The sequence below is a fragment of the Asterias amurensis genome, chromosome 1 (genome assembly GCF_032118995.1).
Source record: "Asterias amurensis chromosome 1, ASM3211899v1".
NCBI classification, from domain to species: Eukaryota; Metazoa; Echinodermata; class Asteroidea; order Forcipulatida; family Asteriidae; genus Asterias; species Asterias amurensis.
Window position 1 is genome coordinate 18,841,027 of NC_092648.1, and position 17,408 is coordinate 18,858,434.

Genomic DNA, 17,408 nt, shown 5'->3' on the forward strand with positions numbered 1-17,408 from the left:
TGGTATCAGTTGACAAATTACATTCAGCCATCTTAGATGTTCTCCTTGTGAAAACGAGTACACATTGGATTGGATGTGGGCCATTGACGCAAAGTAAAAACAACTCACCTCTGCGCACTTTATTTTTCCTGATAAGTTATAACAAAAGACATATCTAGTATCAGTGAAAGCTGGAATAGGTTTGGGTTAACCACCCTCAATTATTAATAGCCATTTGTGTACGTTAATCGGCCATATGATTTTAAGATAAAAGATGTACATGGCGAGAATGGATTCATGCTGATTCATACTTGGATGTGTACAGTTGATGAAGTACGGTAACAAAGAAACATTCAAGTTAAACAAGCGTCATGCTTTATCTTATATCTTTTTTAAAGTTGAAAAGTTATCTTAGCAACGTCACACGGGCATATCCCAATTCATATTTGAAAATTTTGACTTACTCAATATTTTTTTAGTACGTGTCATCAAAATTCAATACAGTTTTTCATGTGTTTTGACCCAAACCTTGCCCCTAAAAAGGGCTCTGTATAATGTAGGGTAGAGGGAATAAAAGCACAAGGCCACCCAGTGATGACGATTCAGTTGGGCACGCGTGCGCTTAATGCCAACGTTCAGGTAGGTGATTAGCATAACAAGCAAAAACGAGCCACTGGGTGACCGCTTCCGGGACCAGGCACGCTTAATGGAGGCGTCCCATTGGTTGACAGCAACGGTTGTTGACTGGAGGTCATTCAGAAAAAACGGGTACTGCTAATCGTGTATACAAAGATAAGGAAAAGATTGGACAATAGAAGTAAAGATACAGACAGGTGCAAGCCAGGGCTTTGGATCAGCACTGGGCTCCATGCCAAAAGCAGCAAGGAATAAAGCCACTACACTCGGCGCACGCGTCACTAACAAAGAGAATTGTTAGCAAAGTTTTCTAGTAGGGAACTAACAAAAGAAGTAGTAAAACTTGTGTATGGGCTATGGAGACTGAATGACGACCGGCCGACGCGTGCCAAGTTTTCAGACCCTATCGATCTCCGTGCGGGTATACTGTCTAGCGAGTCTAAAGGAATTTTACCAAAATAATTGATGTACCTTTATAAAAACCGTTGATAGGAAAAGACGAAAATACCAGCAAAAGAATGAATTACCAAGCATTGCAATTAAAAAAGGGAGTCTGCTTGTACAATAAATGTAATACGAACACAATTTGTAAGCACAATCGCCAGCAGATGGTCCTGTTTGTAAAATTGGAGAGGTGTAAAAAACACAAGTCGATAGAACTGATTAACTTCTAATCCGCACAGTAAATCGACCGGCATCGGTACAGCCATCACAACGAAGCTGTTTGTTCTGTAGAGAAACCCAGGATTTAACTCGCGTGCCGGTGTAAGCTTCGGTAATCGTATGCTAATAAACTTCAGAGGGTGAAATATTTAAAACACATACACCAGCAAACCCGTCACTGCTCAGTTCGAGAAACGCCGTGCTCGAGTTTACAACGCACTACGAGGAATCTCCAGTTCGGACAACGTCGCTAGTTGAAGAAGGAGTGAAGAAAAACCGACTGTACATTCTGGAATCAGTTGGCTTAAAAGTTGCACGTGTGTTCATTTCATCTGAAGTCTGAAACTCTAGTGATTAATTTCTATACAGTTGATGTCAGTATAAGTCCACTCGTGCCTTTTTTTCTCTATTTTAGAGAGACTGCACGCTTCACGTGTTTGGCAGTGTCTTACATAGGCCTATGCTAAGCATCACTGCCCATGAAGTAGGAGCACTCCCTCATTCGGTCGGTGAGCGACAGAAGCTGTCAATCACACACGCGGAGGAGGGGCTACTCACAAAGCCTGCTAGTGGTGGAGCTGTGTGTCCATCTCTGAAACCATAATACTCTTGGCCGTAACACAGAGTACGGCAGAGCCACACATAATCATGGGTCGGTTACGGCTCTCCTGGAGATATATCACGGTTTTAACAGTTTACTTGATCACCATTTTTACCAAGGTACGTAGATTTTTCACTTTTCTGATTCCGTTTTGCCATTTTGTGTTCATCGGTGAAATTTCAGTGGAGATGCTCGCCGGGAAAGTCGGGATAAAAACCTGAGCAAGATTAATGTTATGATTGCAGGCAGCATAGCACCTCGTGGATGCACGTTGGGAGATGTCATGCCGTGGTGTGCGGTGCGCGAGTGCGTATATGCATGCATACCGTGTGTGTACATGCAAAATAGACCTGCTTGATTATTTACAGATTACGAACTAACAAAATTATTGTGTTTTCTCTACCCGTATAGGTAACAGGAACAGAGAAATTCGAATTGGAATTATCGTCGTTTACGAACGCTCTTGCTTTGGACACGGAAGGAAATTGTTGTCGATCGGGATCCGACGGAGAGTGTACGACATGTGAAACCTTTTTCAGAATTTGTTTGCTTGAATACATGCGGGATATACCATCCGATGTGGAAAATACACAGGCTTGCACTTTTGGAGAAAAAATCACACCCGTGCTTGGAGATAACAGTTTTAATATTCCCAAGGGACTAGCCGAGGAAAATAATTTCGTCAACCCCCTGAAGGTTCCATTGAATTTCGCCTGGCCGGTAAGTGTCACATCAAGTTTTTGTTGTTTTGTTTTGTTTGCCAAATTTTAAATTTGAAACGGAATGCTCATCTGGTTCGGTAGATTGTTCTGGCCGATGGTTCAGCTAATCCTGAACCAGTTTTCCTTGTTCGAACCGCTCTTGTCGTCGCTAAAAATTAACACTTAATTTCTCTTTTGATTATTACTTTTAATTGGATTTCTAGTATGAGGAACACGTGCACACCAATAGCTCCAGCGTGGGGCTTAATTCACATTTTGTGTTGTCACGCTTCGGTGGATTTTGCATGGCGCTCTCTTTTTAGCCCTCCAAGTGGCCGTTTCAGTGAACTTACAAAGAAGGGCACTGTTGGGCTATTTGAGCGGGACATGGCCCTATCTCAGTTTCATTGTTGGGGATTTTGTTGGGGGTGTACACTTTGTAACAATGGCATCTAAAATATGTTGCTCGTTTTGGTGTCTTTTTTTATAGGGAACTTTCACGCTAATTGTGCAAGCATTCCATGACGTTACCAGTCTTGGGCCGCAAGAAGGTAAGCATTTCGATTTTGTTTTCAACTGTTGCTACAATCATTGTCAAGTTTTTTTGGGTGTTTTGTATCCAAAGACACACCCCTCTATGGGGGCAATGTACTCTTTGAATGCTAACTGTTTTTGTCACGTGATCAAATGTTGATACTGAATTCATCTTGTGTATATATACAGTACCTGTAGCCAAATTTGCTTTTCAATGATGCAGTTTCATTCTCACTGAGATAGTTTTTTTTAATGTATTCATTCGCCCCTTTTCACTTTTTTTTCCAGTGTTTTTTTTTCTCAATGCATTCTATCAGAAAGATGTAATTTAATGATGGCATGAGCCTCAAGCAATGGATCGATAAAGGAGGAAAGTGTACGCCGCGCGCCTTAACGTAACATTTTATAGCAATGAGGAATTCACACACTGTTTGATATTGCCATCCAATTATTCTGCACAGCCAGTTTGCTGTGTTGTTTTCGTGTGATTTTGGGAGTGCTTTTGGTTTTTTTAATGAAATAATTGTTTAAATTTGCACCGCCAAGTAGAACAAATTACTGCACGCAGCAGCGATTGTATCCATGGAGCTATATTTCTCTGCCAACAACACTTAATGGAAACCGGTGTTCAATAACGACGCAGTACTCGTGCTATGCTTATATGCTAGATTCCTTTGAATTATCGGCTGGTTCACGTCTCTGTGCATTTTTTATTGTATCCCCAAATCGAACTATGACAGGAACAACAGCAGTGCGGTACGTCATCAGGTCGACAACCAACATAGACAGCTGCTCGTGCTCTTTTATAATCAGTACCACCACCATCATACCATTCATTGTCCGCCGTCGGTGAAAAAACAAACATGGCTGCCGGTTAGGGATGGCATGAGCGATGTTAAGATACCACCAAAACTCGCTCTGTTTTTTGTTTTGTTATGGGTGTTTAATCCCGAGCCGAAAGCCATCAAAATTTGTGCTATATGCGGAAGTATGGTATCACATCCCAGGGGGAGCATAAGTGAAACTTCGAGGGCAGAAGTCATGGGGGGAACAAGGCAAACAGCTTATCAGTTTCGCAACACCTTATAGTCAAATCGACCTTCACTTCGCTATGGTAAATGAACCTTATTTTAGTTTCCCCAAAGTATTTTCCTTATTCTATAGTCAAAATGACGGCTGGCACCTCTATTTTTGACATTTCCTGGTTTCAAAACGAGAATTTTCACGATAAACACCACCAACACTTCCGGTTTTGAGGGTGGCACCGTTGGCCAACCATTTCGGACAAGTTCGTGCCTGTTTCGAATTATAAACATTTTTGATTATTCGGGTGTGATCGCGAAGACAAAAAACACAGTAGTGAAAGTAGTCTATACCCGCATTTTGAATTTCCTTGGGGGCCGTTGCTGATGACAATAAAGTCCTTATGCACATGGCCATTAAGTATTGTTATTCAATGACCAACTGGTTGGGTCTACCACCAGGCTTGTTCAGGCATGTCTCAAGCCTCCAACAGAACCACCTCCTGTTTGGGAGTGCTCTTGGGCGAAACAAAACCAAGATCGGATTACACTAAGGTATCGTTTGAGATAAGAAAGTGTGAGAAAGTGGAATCAGTCGCGACTTCCTTTCTGCCCAGTTGGGCAATATACTTTCATGTCGTAGCTTGAAATAAAAGTTTATTGTGGGTCCATCTATAAATGTTATGTTTTTTTTGTGTTGAAAAGATGTGTCATTGAGACTTCGGGCAGTATTTGATACCCTAAACGACGCGTTCGACCGGACAGTCAGAAAATCCGAACAGGAACGGTTCCTGTGCAATTCTCGCGAAATAATATGCAGTAGTATTGTATTCGTAAGGGGAAACAATGTGGTGGTTTAGAATGTTGTTTTAGCTTGATAGTTGACGCGAAATCAGTCCCAGCATAATGAGGCAAATATTAGTCGTAATCAAGATCGGACCGTGTGACGAACTACATCTGTTATAAAGTGTTATATCATTGTATACATGAACACTCAAAGTTTCCCTTAATTTGTTTCGAACAGCCGTCATCGAGTAATGGTTCTTTTTACAAAGTATTTTATTTTGGAAATAAACAAGTATTGGTACACGTTATATTGTTTATGGTTTTAGGGGAATAACAACACATACAAAAACAGGACACTTTGAAACTCAAACTGTCATCCATAACATGCAGTGTAAAAAAAATGTTTTGTTGCATTTCTATCGACTTGAAAGCCCAGCAAATACTATAATCAATACGCAATATATAAATATTTGTTCTCGGGGGGTGAACCTCGGGGTCAGATGGTGGAGCAAGGCATTAGCGGCAGGTGATGGTCTGAAAGGCACGCGTACGCACGCGAATTCCGCATACACACAATGCTCATCAGGCCCCGCTGGCCTTGAGTGGGACTCGAGGGGCTTCAACAGTTATTATCCCCACAAAACATTCTTTTATTTAAGTAAGACCTTGGATATGTTCGCCTGCAATAAATAAATACCCACATGAGCTTAGTGGATGTGCCTGAAGCTTCCCCACACTAGTTGAAATATCACAATTAAATGTTTATAGGCAAAAACAAAAACATAGCCTATAGATAATAAGTATGGACGCCATGGGTTATGAATGTATTCAGATAGAGACACTATTTATTCATATATTTTCTTTAATTGATTCCCAATTATAGGCAGTGAAAGACAGCTTCTAACCAGGGTGGCTTTCCAACAGTTCCTCAACGTCAGCGAGAGGTGGACGAACAGAACTCACACGGAGGAGAGCCAAGAACTGGACTTTTCATATCGCGTCGTCTGTAACGACAACTACCATGGCCCGTCCTGTTCCGCTTACTGCAGACCCAAAGATGATCACTTGGGTCACTGGAGTTGCGACGCCAACGGCCAGAGAGTTTGTCTAGATGGCTGGGTCGGAGAATTCTGCTTCACGGGTAAGCACTTTTTATTACCTATTCCCCCCCAAAAAAAAAACTTGAGAAAAAAATTGTATCCAAAACTTGAAAGCGGAATATTCCCTTTGAAGCTCTGGCGGTTAAAACCGCCTGGCCATAACACTTGGACTCTGGACTGCATTAGTAAATATATCCGTTATCATAAAATTACTGTTGGTTTTTTTCTGAAAGTGTGAGCACGCGCCAGGTGCACGGGCAGTCTTTAGAAGACATAATATATGCAGGGACCGTCTTAGAACTGCAAACAAACAAAAACTCATAAAAACCCACATTAAGTTGATTTAAAAAAATATTATCTGTGTGAAAAGCAGAGAATCGTGTATGCAAATTGCTAAACTCACAATTATGGATACTTTACGGACGGAGAAAATGGGAGTGTGTTTTCATAGAATTTATCTTGTAATGTGTGCGCTCTCGCCTGGGGTTATTATTAGTGGACAGTTTGAGGTGAGAAAGTGAGTTAACAAGAGGATTACCAGGGAGATGGCACGTTCAAAAATTGTTGCTAAGAAAACAACCGTTTTCCCGTGGGTCACTTCGTTATTTATACAGGGTTATGATGGTACATTCAAGGGTGGGGTACATCATGGAAAATACTGCAATGCCTTAAGCAACCAATACTATTCATCAAGCATTATGTTATTGACTCAACAAATTGAGTGGAAATAAATTCCAGATGATTTTTTTTCCTCTCTGCAAAGTAAGAATACTACAGGTCAAATGGAATGGGTAATAATGTACCAGCATCTCTTTAAAAAAAATGCTGTAGTGTAATATTTGCTGTCAAACAGTATCATTTATTCATTTGTAAATGATGCATTTATTCCGCTATTTATATAAAAATAGACGCATATGGAATTTTTTTTTGCTCTAATAAAAAAAAACACGACCCCGTCGGCCCCATATAAGTCATTGGGGTTTTCTATCATGCGCTGTGTGTATTGCAGAAAGACCTGGCCGTCTCCTTTTTTCCCACGCCAGTTGGCCAATTATGCCATCCGCAGCTATTTGGCGAATGCAAGGAGCACATTTTCAACAACCGCTAGCACTGCTCCAAGCTGACAGGCAGGCCAGGTCACTACAAGGCTTCTGCAAAGCAAATAACCTCTGTCCATTTTCAACCATCACATAATCATCCTTCTTCTCATCAAGCACGGCTTGCTCGTTGGTTGGGCCCAGCGGTTTGGACTGCCAAGATTAGACTGTAGTTTTGACCGCGATGGCTGGCACACGACATTCCCGCCTTTATTTCATTACCCCCCCCCCCCCCCAAAAAAAAAAAAAAACGTTGATAACGTTTAATGACCGTGGATCATCTCGGCATCTAATTAGAGAGACAGCTGCGGTAATATAACCAGCCAGGCCATGATAAAAGTGAAATTAAATTACACGCAGAAAACTTATTGGCGCTGTTTAAATTTCAAAAGATGGGTTTGATGAATCCTTGGTAGTAATATGTCATCATAAATCATTATCCATATAAGTTACACTTTAACGAGCATTATGTTTCAAACGTGGCGGCATATTCAAATGTGACAGTATAATCCGAACTGTGCTGTTGATTTTGTTGTTTACTTCAAACAGAGCTCAGTGAAATCATAAATACCGCATGGCCCATAACATTTTCAACCATTTTTGCACTTATTTTTTAGCCGGCGCTTTTGTTGCTGTCGATTGTGTTGTTTAATAGCGGCCAGCACGATAGATTATTGTCTGGACTGTTAAACAAAAAATCGAGGACGTCGCGTGTACACACGGGTCGTGCCTGCCGCTTGGCAGCTGCCTGCATAAATTAGAAGAACTTACGATTTGTATAAAAAGCAAGGCCAGAAAACACCGTGCCTTAGCAACGCTCAGTCCTCCATGCAGAGGGATCATAATAATCATATAGTTTATGTTTCGGTGTCTGAAATAATGAACAAGCACGTGACGTCTATAATAGATGACATCACGGTGGCCGATGCCAGCTTGAAATAATGTGACCATCTATAATTAATAAATAGTATCTCTTTATTAATAAATTATCAAATATAGTAAACAAAAAACATGTATTTTTTTTCTTTCCAGCTGTTTGTGCTGAGGGGTGTGCCCACGGCTCTTGTGACATCCCAGGAACATGCAGGTGAGTTCAATATGATTATAACAATCTAACAACAAAAATACTGTCATTTTTGTTCAAATAAAAGTCAAGTCTCAAAATATATATGTTCTTCTAATAATTGTATTTTTGCATTTGTCATTTGTCCCACAGATGTTCTTATGGCTGGGAAGGGGAACTCTGTGATCAATGCATCCCCATCGAAGGATGTGTTCACGGTTTCTGCGAACAGCCCGGGGAGTGCACATGCCGCCATGGCTGGGCCGACTCACTGTGCGATCAAGGTATATACAAAAACTTACAAATTACTTGTGGTGTTAGCAGCGAAACCGTACAAAACAACACAGTAAACGAAAATCTGTGCATATTTTAACGTGTGTATATTATTATTTCCTTCCTTTGCATCACAGATATTTACTACTGCACGAACTGGGAGCCCTGCAAGAATGGAGCCACGTGCCAGAACCGTGGACCTAACGGTTACACGTGCTATTGTGCGCCTGGGTTTACTGGGGCAGACTGTAGCGAGGCAGTCGTTTGCCCATGTGAGAATGGAGGTACTTGCCAGGTAAGAATCATTAAACTTCAACCCTGCTTGAGTTTTTGTTTTGTACATACATGCATGAATGTTTTGTTGGAGTCCCTTCACAAGAACACTCGACGAATGTACTGCCGTTTTAATACACATCAACAACCATGGAGTGAAACTGTTTTTGTTTTTGTTATAGAGCAACGACATACTTATCGATCTGGGCTTGTATTTTGATGTATATTTTTTTATTCTGTGGTTGAATTTTCAGAGCACTGCTGAGCAAGGTTACGTGTGTGCCTGTCCATCTGGCTTCACTGGTAGGCATTGCGAGCACCTTATTCCTTTGTGTACATGCAGTAATGGAGGTACATGCATCATGAATCAGGACGGGTATCACTACCAGTGCATGTGCCCTGAGGGATTCACTGGTAACCGTTGCGAGACAACAGACTACTGCAGCACTGATCCATGTGTCAACGGTGAGTACATGTGTTTAGTTTTATGTCAGAACTTTATGTCAGATGTTTGATATCTGCAATGCGGTCGTTCCTAGTGCCTTCCTCTTTCTGGCGAGTTGGCACTGAATAGTGCTGCTGTGGCCTTCATTATAGACCGCCATTCGCCCTGGTACTAAGCTGTTCTAAAGAACATGTTCACATTTTGGTTAAACAACTTTTTTTGAACTTCTAATTTCAGGTGGAACTTGTATCAACACCCTCACTGGATTCTCGTGTTCCTGTCCTGATGGATATACTGGAAACACCTGCAGCATGAACGTGTGCCCAGCTGATGTGTGCAAGAACGGTGGAACCTGCGTGGCTGACTTCGATAATATGCGATGTCTCTGCGCTAGGGGTTACACCGGTGTCCAGTGTGAGATCGAGCTCACAGAGTGCCAGCTCACCACGCCCTGTGCCCACGGTTCTACCTGCGTGGACCACGAGATCTATGGGTATGAATGCCTCTGCCATGTTGGATATACCGGCAGGAATTGCACCGTCCCCTCGGCCTGCCTCTCAAACGAGTGTCTGAACGGCGGTACCTGTTCCCCGGATCTTATTAATCCGCTGGAGTTTGTGTGTAGCTGTACTTCTGGGTGGACCGGCAAGACGTGTGGAATATCTGCGGATCTTGAGCCTTCCACGACGACGAAGATGTCATCACCAGCTACCAAAGTAGCTACTGATGCTCGCCCCTCGCCAGGAGGAGGAGGAGTCGGTGGGGGTACTATCTCACCCTTTCTCAACAACCCGCGTGACCTGTCTGACGTGACCCAAATCGCCATCTACGTGTCCTTCGGCATATTTATCATAATCCTCATCATCATTCTCATTATTGTAGTATACAGACGTCAACATGTGGACCACCACCACCACGCCCGTTCCGAACGGGACCTTGAGAAACCAGACTCAACACCTAATAACAGACACATGTACAGAGACAATTTTTCACAGGAGGAGAAAGTCCTCCCGCTGCTCAGCATCAGCAGCAAAGTTTGCAATACAGAAAGTGACAATTTTAGCAAATCAAAGTGCAAAGACTTCTCCATGAAGGAGACTTACCACGAGAGCTTACCCGTGGAAAAAATTAGTACACAGGAGTGTATGAGTTATGTGCCACAGACAAGACACTCACTGCCGAGATTGTGCGACTCGGATGATAGTTATTATTATTATGATGAGAAAGCATCTCAACTGAAAAGAACTGAATCTTTGCACTCGACGACGTGCCAGTCAACTGAAAGTACACCGAGACACAATATTAAGTGTTCCATCGTACAAATTTCGTAAGTACATCATTGTGTGTGTGTAAATTATTTTAATATTGCTGAATATGTTGCCCTGACATATGACCGTTTAATTAATAAATAACTCGAATGTGGCTGCCCTGGACATTAAAGTACTGGTACAAAAATCCCTACTTCCATTCTATGCGAGTGCCAAGTCGATGCATACCACTCAGTGCTGTGGCTATATACACTGTGGCATCAGCAAATAATGAGGGCCCTTATAAAATTGATGTGACAGTGGTGTATAGGTCAATGTTGAACTGTCGGTATGCTAAGTTCGGAATTTGTTAGCGAGGCTACTGTTAACTAGCGCATAATTAGGAGCGTTCAGCAGGCAGAGTCGAGCACAAAATGAATGCCATGCAAAGAACACTAACAGTATTCAAAAATGTTTTTAAAATTTTATTATGAAGACTTGCTAGAATTATGTTGTTAGCTTGCCTGCCAATGATCAAAGCCCAATTTCATAAAGCATGTGAGCATAACAATTTGCTAAGCACAGAAAGATCTTTCTAAACAGAAACTGATTACCACCAGACACAATTTCATTAAGTTAATATTTTTGAATCTGGTGCCTAATTCAGTTTATGCTAAGCATTGAAATTTACTTAGCAGTACATTCTGCTAAACAGCTTTATGAAATTGGGCACAGGAGGAATGATAAAAGGAGGAATGACAAAAGCAGATGCTAATATTAATAGATTGTATTGGTGTATTTTCCAATGGAAGGAAGAATGGATTCCACTGTAAGAAAGTGCCATCTTCATCAGTTGCTTCATCCGAAACATCGTTCTAAGTGTGCACATTTTCTTTATTTTTGATCTTCCACAGAGCAGTTATCGAAGATAGCAACCCCAAAAGTGTAAATAGAAATTCACAGTGTTATTCAGTACATCTCAACGAAGAGAGGTCGACGCCTGTCAGATTACAGGCTACGGAGGTGAGTTATTAATGAAATACTTTGTGGTCTCTCGAGTCCTTATATTCTAACCCCCAGAGGAACGCTGAGTTCACATCTTTAGAAGTCATCTTTTACACTATTTTTCATATTTTCTTGAGTTTAAACGATGCTTCATTTTGAAGTTTTTTGTAGTCCAGTCCCCACCATTGATCTAGCAAAAATTTGATCTCTTACTAGACATGTCAAACAGTGTTGTGAAATACGATCAGCAAAATTGTCAGTCTTGAATTTACACTTGATGCTGGCTCTGTTACAATTTACCACAATATGTTTGGCTTTATGTGTTGACCTTTTTAGGGGAGGGGGGGGGGGGGTCCATCAGAAGCATTGATATTTAGAGATGATTGGATGGGCTGTTAAGGTTTTTGAACCATTATTTGAACCAGTAAACCTGGCAGAAAGCACCACAAACAACCGACAAACAACTGTTTAAATGCATCACTGGAAAAGAAGTGACTGCTTTTTAAACAATAAATTTTGATTTCATGTTGGACTAAATTCTCACAGATTGTGACAGGCGACTTATTCTACAATAGTACTCAAGTCAGTGATATTTTATTTTCTGTGCTTCAGATTCAAAACATGCAATGAATGACAATTTTCTTAATTGGTGTCTTTTCTTTTTCTTCTCTCGTTTGTATAGGTATGAGCCTTCGGCATTGTCGTCGTGATTGTCGTCGTCGTCGTCTCTAGCCATCACTGCCATTTTGTTCATGTCCTGCTATACATCACTGCCAGTATTGCTGTCGTTATTTGATATCGCCTATTATATCTGTTCTTCTATGCAGTCGCATCCGTTATTGTGTATACGGCCGTGGCCGCCTATGTACGTACGTACGGCTGCTATGGAACCATTGTGCCTTGGACGATTAAATCAGAGTTAATTCGCAGCAATATTCCAAAGCTTGAAAAAAGAGAGAAGAAAAAAGTTTTCAAAACAAAAAAATTGTTAGAAAAGGTAAACTGTGTTTTAGTAAAAAAAAGTGTCTGCTTTCTGGCGCGCTGTTTTCGTTTATCATTGTAAGGGCCTTATATTATATATATTAACGGCCATGCTTTGCATTGATACCACGTGGTGCATCTAGTTAAGATAAGGCAAGGATAAACCGTGACCCCTTTTTTTACCGAAGTAGTTTTCTTTTTCTATTATGGATGAGGTTTCTATTCCTATTTATTACAAATGAAAACAGATCAAAAAATAGGAACTTAAGATTGATTGTGTTGTTAAATTATTGAGATATAAATTTTCTTGAAATATTTTATATATTTTTGTGAGTTAAGAGTTTCCTTTTGATTTCCATAATTTAATTATTAAACTAACAAAGGCAACAATGATAAGAATGACTTATAATGACTTTATTGATAGCTAGATATTTCATACCATTTAGGACCATTGTCTAGCTACCAGACTTATTTACTATGCATGTGGACCAAAATGTATTTATTGTGCCAGAGATAACAATGTGCGAACTTGGTTGTTTCTCACACACACCATTGCGACATATAGGTGTTTTTTTGCTGGCGATGTCCAATTTTGTATATGCTGTGTATATTTTATAGGGAAGGAAATGCACATTTGTATATACATAATGTGGATAAGTATTGATAACATATGAGCATTAGTCTTGGTATTTTGTGATTTTTTTCAATCCGAAATAAACGAACCAAACAGACTGATTTTAGAGAAGAAACAAGAACTTACTAAAAGATCATTTTTGTCAGTTCCTCGGCTCGAGGTTTATTCGTAAAATATGAAGGTTTGATATTTCTGACCAGAGGATGTGTATCCAGTGAAGATTTTGGGGTCGAAATTTTGTTAAATCAGCGGCGTGTACTTAAAAAAAACCCGGAAAGTTCATCTTTTTGTCAGAAACCATCAACCATCGCTGTATATCTACAAGAACTCGCCCAAGTCATAATTGTACTAGCATTTTCATTATTCAAACTTTCGCCTGTTGACCGTTAACTTTTTTAGCCATTCTAATCTTATAAGAAGGATTCTGAACAGAGATTATCCTATTCTATATCCGAACTTCCAAACTTGTTCTTCTGTGGGGAAATGTATGCTGTACATGGTGCTTCAAAAACCACCTTTTGGAAAAACTGGAGGAGGGAATTTCGCAATCTCATTTATCTTCGATTTCGAATTCATAAATAATAGTTCTCAATCATGATTTGTTTGAATAACATTCATAAAGAATTCGATCATTTATTGTCGTGTCTGAGATTTGCAGACTGAGCCCAGTGGCTGTTCCAGACGCTTCATTAACTTTTCTTTTTTCTCGAGACAGTTCGAAAACATTTCAAAACAACTTCATCAAGAACTTCATAAAGACGTGAAGTACGACTACATACATGTACAATGACAAGCGAAAACAAAGCAATTTTGGGGGAGGGCTGTTATTTCATCCATACAAATTCAAGAACACAAATAGGTACAATTCGGTAAATTGTATTTTCTTTTTTTAAAAGTTGAAAAAAATGCCCAGGGGCCAATGGCTTGGTTTACTCGTTAATATTAATAAACCTTCGGAGAAAAAAATATGATGCATGCAGACTTTACACAAAGTACACGGCCCCAAACCAGACGAAACGCGCCCTATACACGGGATTCTAGCTTAGTTCCACATGGATACCCTCAGTCAACCGCCTGTATCCTGCTTCATTCAACTCCCCTAAATGGGTTTTTGTAAACCAAGAGCAGGTGCAAGACTCCATTTCCATAACCTAGAAACAACTAAATAAAAGAAAGCCCACGATGCTTTTTTTGTGTGTTTGTAAAGACTCTAAAGGCCCATTGTGTGGAGTTCCATGGGGCGGTTGGCGGTGGGATAGGCTTGAGGGTTTTGGGTTGTTTTGGCCCTTGATCTATACTAACCAGCATGGTGGACACCCAGACATGCCTTTCACACCCAAAACACACACCCTTGTTTAAAAACCTAGACGGCGAAAGCTGCTAAACATGAACAGGTCAATTTCAAGAAGGGAAAACAAGAAGTATCCCAACTACAAAATATCTAAGTCCTTTTTTACTAAATGTTTGTACATTTACAATAGAGAATTTGTCTCCTTTTCATGCCGAGGTCTTCCATTTTTCAATATACAATTTATGAAATTCAAAATGTATGCATTAATACATGCACACTTTTAGGATGGAATCCTAAATAAAGAATAATATTTCCCCGTTTGTATCAGAAAAAAAATTGCAATTGAATGAATCCAAACTATTGGAGGCCTTTTTTATAATTATGCATTTCATATGGAAAATATCTGATTAAAAAAAAGCAGGTTTATACACCACACTATTCGGACCAATCATTTGTTGTCGACACTATGTACATTTACAGTCTATTGAATACCCTATACTTCACACAACATCTTTACTTTCACTATAATAATATCTGTTAATTTCTATCGATTGTTTTCCCTTTCCCTTATACCCGTACAATTGCCTTTTAAATAAGAAACAACTGCCAAGTAAGGAAATAGGCCTTTCTAATTTGTATCCAGTAATATAGTATTGAGGATATATTTAAAAACATTTTGTCAGAATGTGAGAATGTCTTTGACTCGGCCGCGTTAGATTCTCTTACTTTATCAACCGCCTTGTACAAACGATTTTGCGTATCCTTTACAGCAACCATGAGTGGCCGTAGTTTAAAATGGTCAGCACAAATCTGTCAATAACGATGACCAAAATGGATGTATTTATAAGTGTGTAACTAAAAAAGTGTCAAGACGTTCTCACAGTCTCACATTTTGTTCGGATTCACATTATCGTGCCTCTCCTGAAAAAATGTATTCACTTAAATCTTTAAAGAATGTTTAAAAACTTTTTGTACATGAATGGCCGTTTTCGCTGTTTTTATAGTTTTCCATCACCACGTCTGTTGTTCACTATTCAAGTTCCCCTTTTTAATATTTTTAAAAGTCTGAATCTAATGCCTTTTCTGTAAAAGAACAAAACATGTCAGATGTTCATAATGATAACAATCATGCTTGTTACATGAGAGAAAAAAAAAACAATTTTGGAGCGAAACTGATGGGAGTTGAATAGTCTGTCAATTGGTTCATATGTGTCAATTTTACTGACAATATTATGTTTTTACAGAAAAGACATCTTGAATTGTGCAAAATATTTTACGTATGAAAGTGCAAAGTCAAGTGCAAAAATTGCTGAATGTCGGTGTTCTATGGGAGGCTACCAACCCTCGTCGTACCGGAGCGTGGAATTGCTTATAATTTATACGCCTGTGAAAGTCTATAAAAGATATAAATAAAGTCATAAAACATGCTAAAAATGTAGAGATTCTGACTGAATTTATTTTGTTTTGTAATATTTGACTGTTTGAGTGTTAGGGTTTGTTTCAATATTGGGAGGGTTTGTCATTTAGGTGTTTTGGAATAAACTGATGGATTGGATAAGGGGGGGGCCTCAGTGAAGGATGGTGCTGCACATGTCACACATTAAAACATTATGACATAAGTACACATTCTATTTTGGGGCCATTTGGAAGAAAATGAGTAAGGAAACTTCTTGTTGAATACAAGGGCTGATCTACATGTACAAATGTACATACATTTGGTAAAGGATATAATAAACTTGTCAGACTATTTTACCATAGGCCTAATAAACAGGAAGAAACCACGAATTTTCTAACCACGAATCACATCACAAAATATAGGTCCCTTGATTAAGTCGAAACGGGTTATCTGGGCAACACAACCCAGTCACATCTCGTTTGCGTCCAACCCCTTCATCCAACAGTACCAGACGATTCTCTGACTATAAAGTACACCGATACTTCACAAGGTATCTTTTTAAATAACAGCATTTAGGCCATGTGATGTTTCAAAAACCACACCATAGTTGCATTCCCGCCTATGCAATTTTTTATCGACAAATTAAAATTGTCCAAGGATTCCCTTTTTTTAATCGATTAAGAAGAGAGAAAAAAACACATTCAAAAGTGCAAGACATATACGAGAGTGGAAATTTTTGTACAGACAAAAATATGTTCCTGGGCCTATTGGTAGGCCTTCATTGTTCCCATAGGGATCATTAACCTTGACCCAAAGAAAAGTAGAGCGGTACTTAATAGATCATTTAGAATATCACTACGCCTTCACACAAGACTCAAAAGCTCGCCAAGGTGTGAGAGGGCATTTGAATGGTGGAAATAATTAGCCCACGGGACCAAGAGGCCAAAACAACCATAGCCAACCCTGGACACCTTTGGTAATTGTCGAATACCAGTATTCTCACTTGGTATATCCTAACACATGCTTACAATAAAAAATCTGTGAACATTTTGGCTCAATTGGTCATCAAAGTTGCAAGAGAATAATGAAAGAAATAAACATAATTATTGCACAAGTTTGTGTGTTTTCATATGCATATTGAGTGAGAAATAACCCCTTTCGTAAAAACTACTTTACATCAGAGGGAGCATTTTCTCACAATGTGTTTTACTATCAACAGATCTTCATTGATCATTACCAAGTAAGTTGTTATGCTAAACAAGAAAATTGGGGTAATTACCAATAGTGCAGAAACACTGTAAACCATAAGCAGCAAGATTTCACTTAAGGCTCATTCAAAAACTTTGTTTCGAAGGACTTGGTATAAAAACCATTCATATAATAGTATCTCATGGTCAATTGTTCTTCTTCTGGATTAAAAACCATGTTGTCACAACCCTCCTAATGGACAATGTAATGGACACTGCTACAGTCATTATGGTAATGAAGCACTTAAAAACCAGCCACTCAGGTTAATTACACATTCGCGGTGATTAAAAATACGCCGCACTCCGGAAATTAGCAAAGTCGCTGGCGAGAACGGATCGATATAATACTGGAAAATATCCGGCCATGAGTGGACAACCAGAATCCACCATAAAGAAGATGTGTTAATTAATGCTTTCTTTATGTGACGAGAAAA

At 39.7% G+C, this 17,408-nt stretch overlaps 2 protein-coding genes across 2 annotated transcripts in view; one reads left to right on the forward strand and one right to left on the reverse strand.

Moving 5' to 3' along the window:
* The window catches only part of LOC139942233 (constitutive coactivator of peroxisome proliferator-activated receptor gamma-like), a 73,634-nt gene that overhangs the window by 41,217 nt on the left and 15,009 nt on the right, over positions 1 to 17,408 (reverse strand). The gene's annotated exons all lie outside the window — the stretch shown is intronic.
* LOC139933746 (uncharacterized) lies at positions 1,691 to 15,753 on the forward strand. Its single transcript, XM_071931521.1, has 11 exons — positions 1,691 to 1,998; positions 2,291 to 2,599; positions 3,071 to 3,131; positions 5,806 to 6,063; positions 8,152 to 8,206; positions 8,336 to 8,466; positions 8,593 to 8,750; positions 8,983 to 9,193; positions 9,411 to 10,500; positions 11,335 to 11,443; positions 12,108 to 15,753. The coding sequence occupies exons 1-11, from the start codon at positions 1,927 to 1,929 to the stop codon at positions 12,111 to 12,113; spliced, it is 2,460 nt and encodes an 819-aa protein (XP_071787622.1). The 5' UTR covers positions 1,691 to 1,926; the 3' UTR covers positions 12,114 to 15,753.

What these genes read in the sequence shown, in the direction of transcription:
- LOC139933746 (XM_071931521.1), top strand. Translation starts at nt 1,927, where the DNA reads ATGGGTCGGTTACGGCTCTCCTGGAGATATATCACGGTTTTAACAGTT. An exon ending in CATTGAATTTCGCCTGGCCG is followed by an intron (nt 2,600 to 3,070) that starts GTAAGTGTCACA and finishes CTTTTTTTATAG; the next exon opens with GGAACTTTCACGCTAATTGT. An exon ending in CGGAGAATTCTGCTTCACGG is followed by an intron (nt 6,064 to 8,151) that starts GTAAGCACTTTT and finishes TTTTCTTTCCAG; the next exon opens with CTGTTTGTGCTGAGGGGTGT.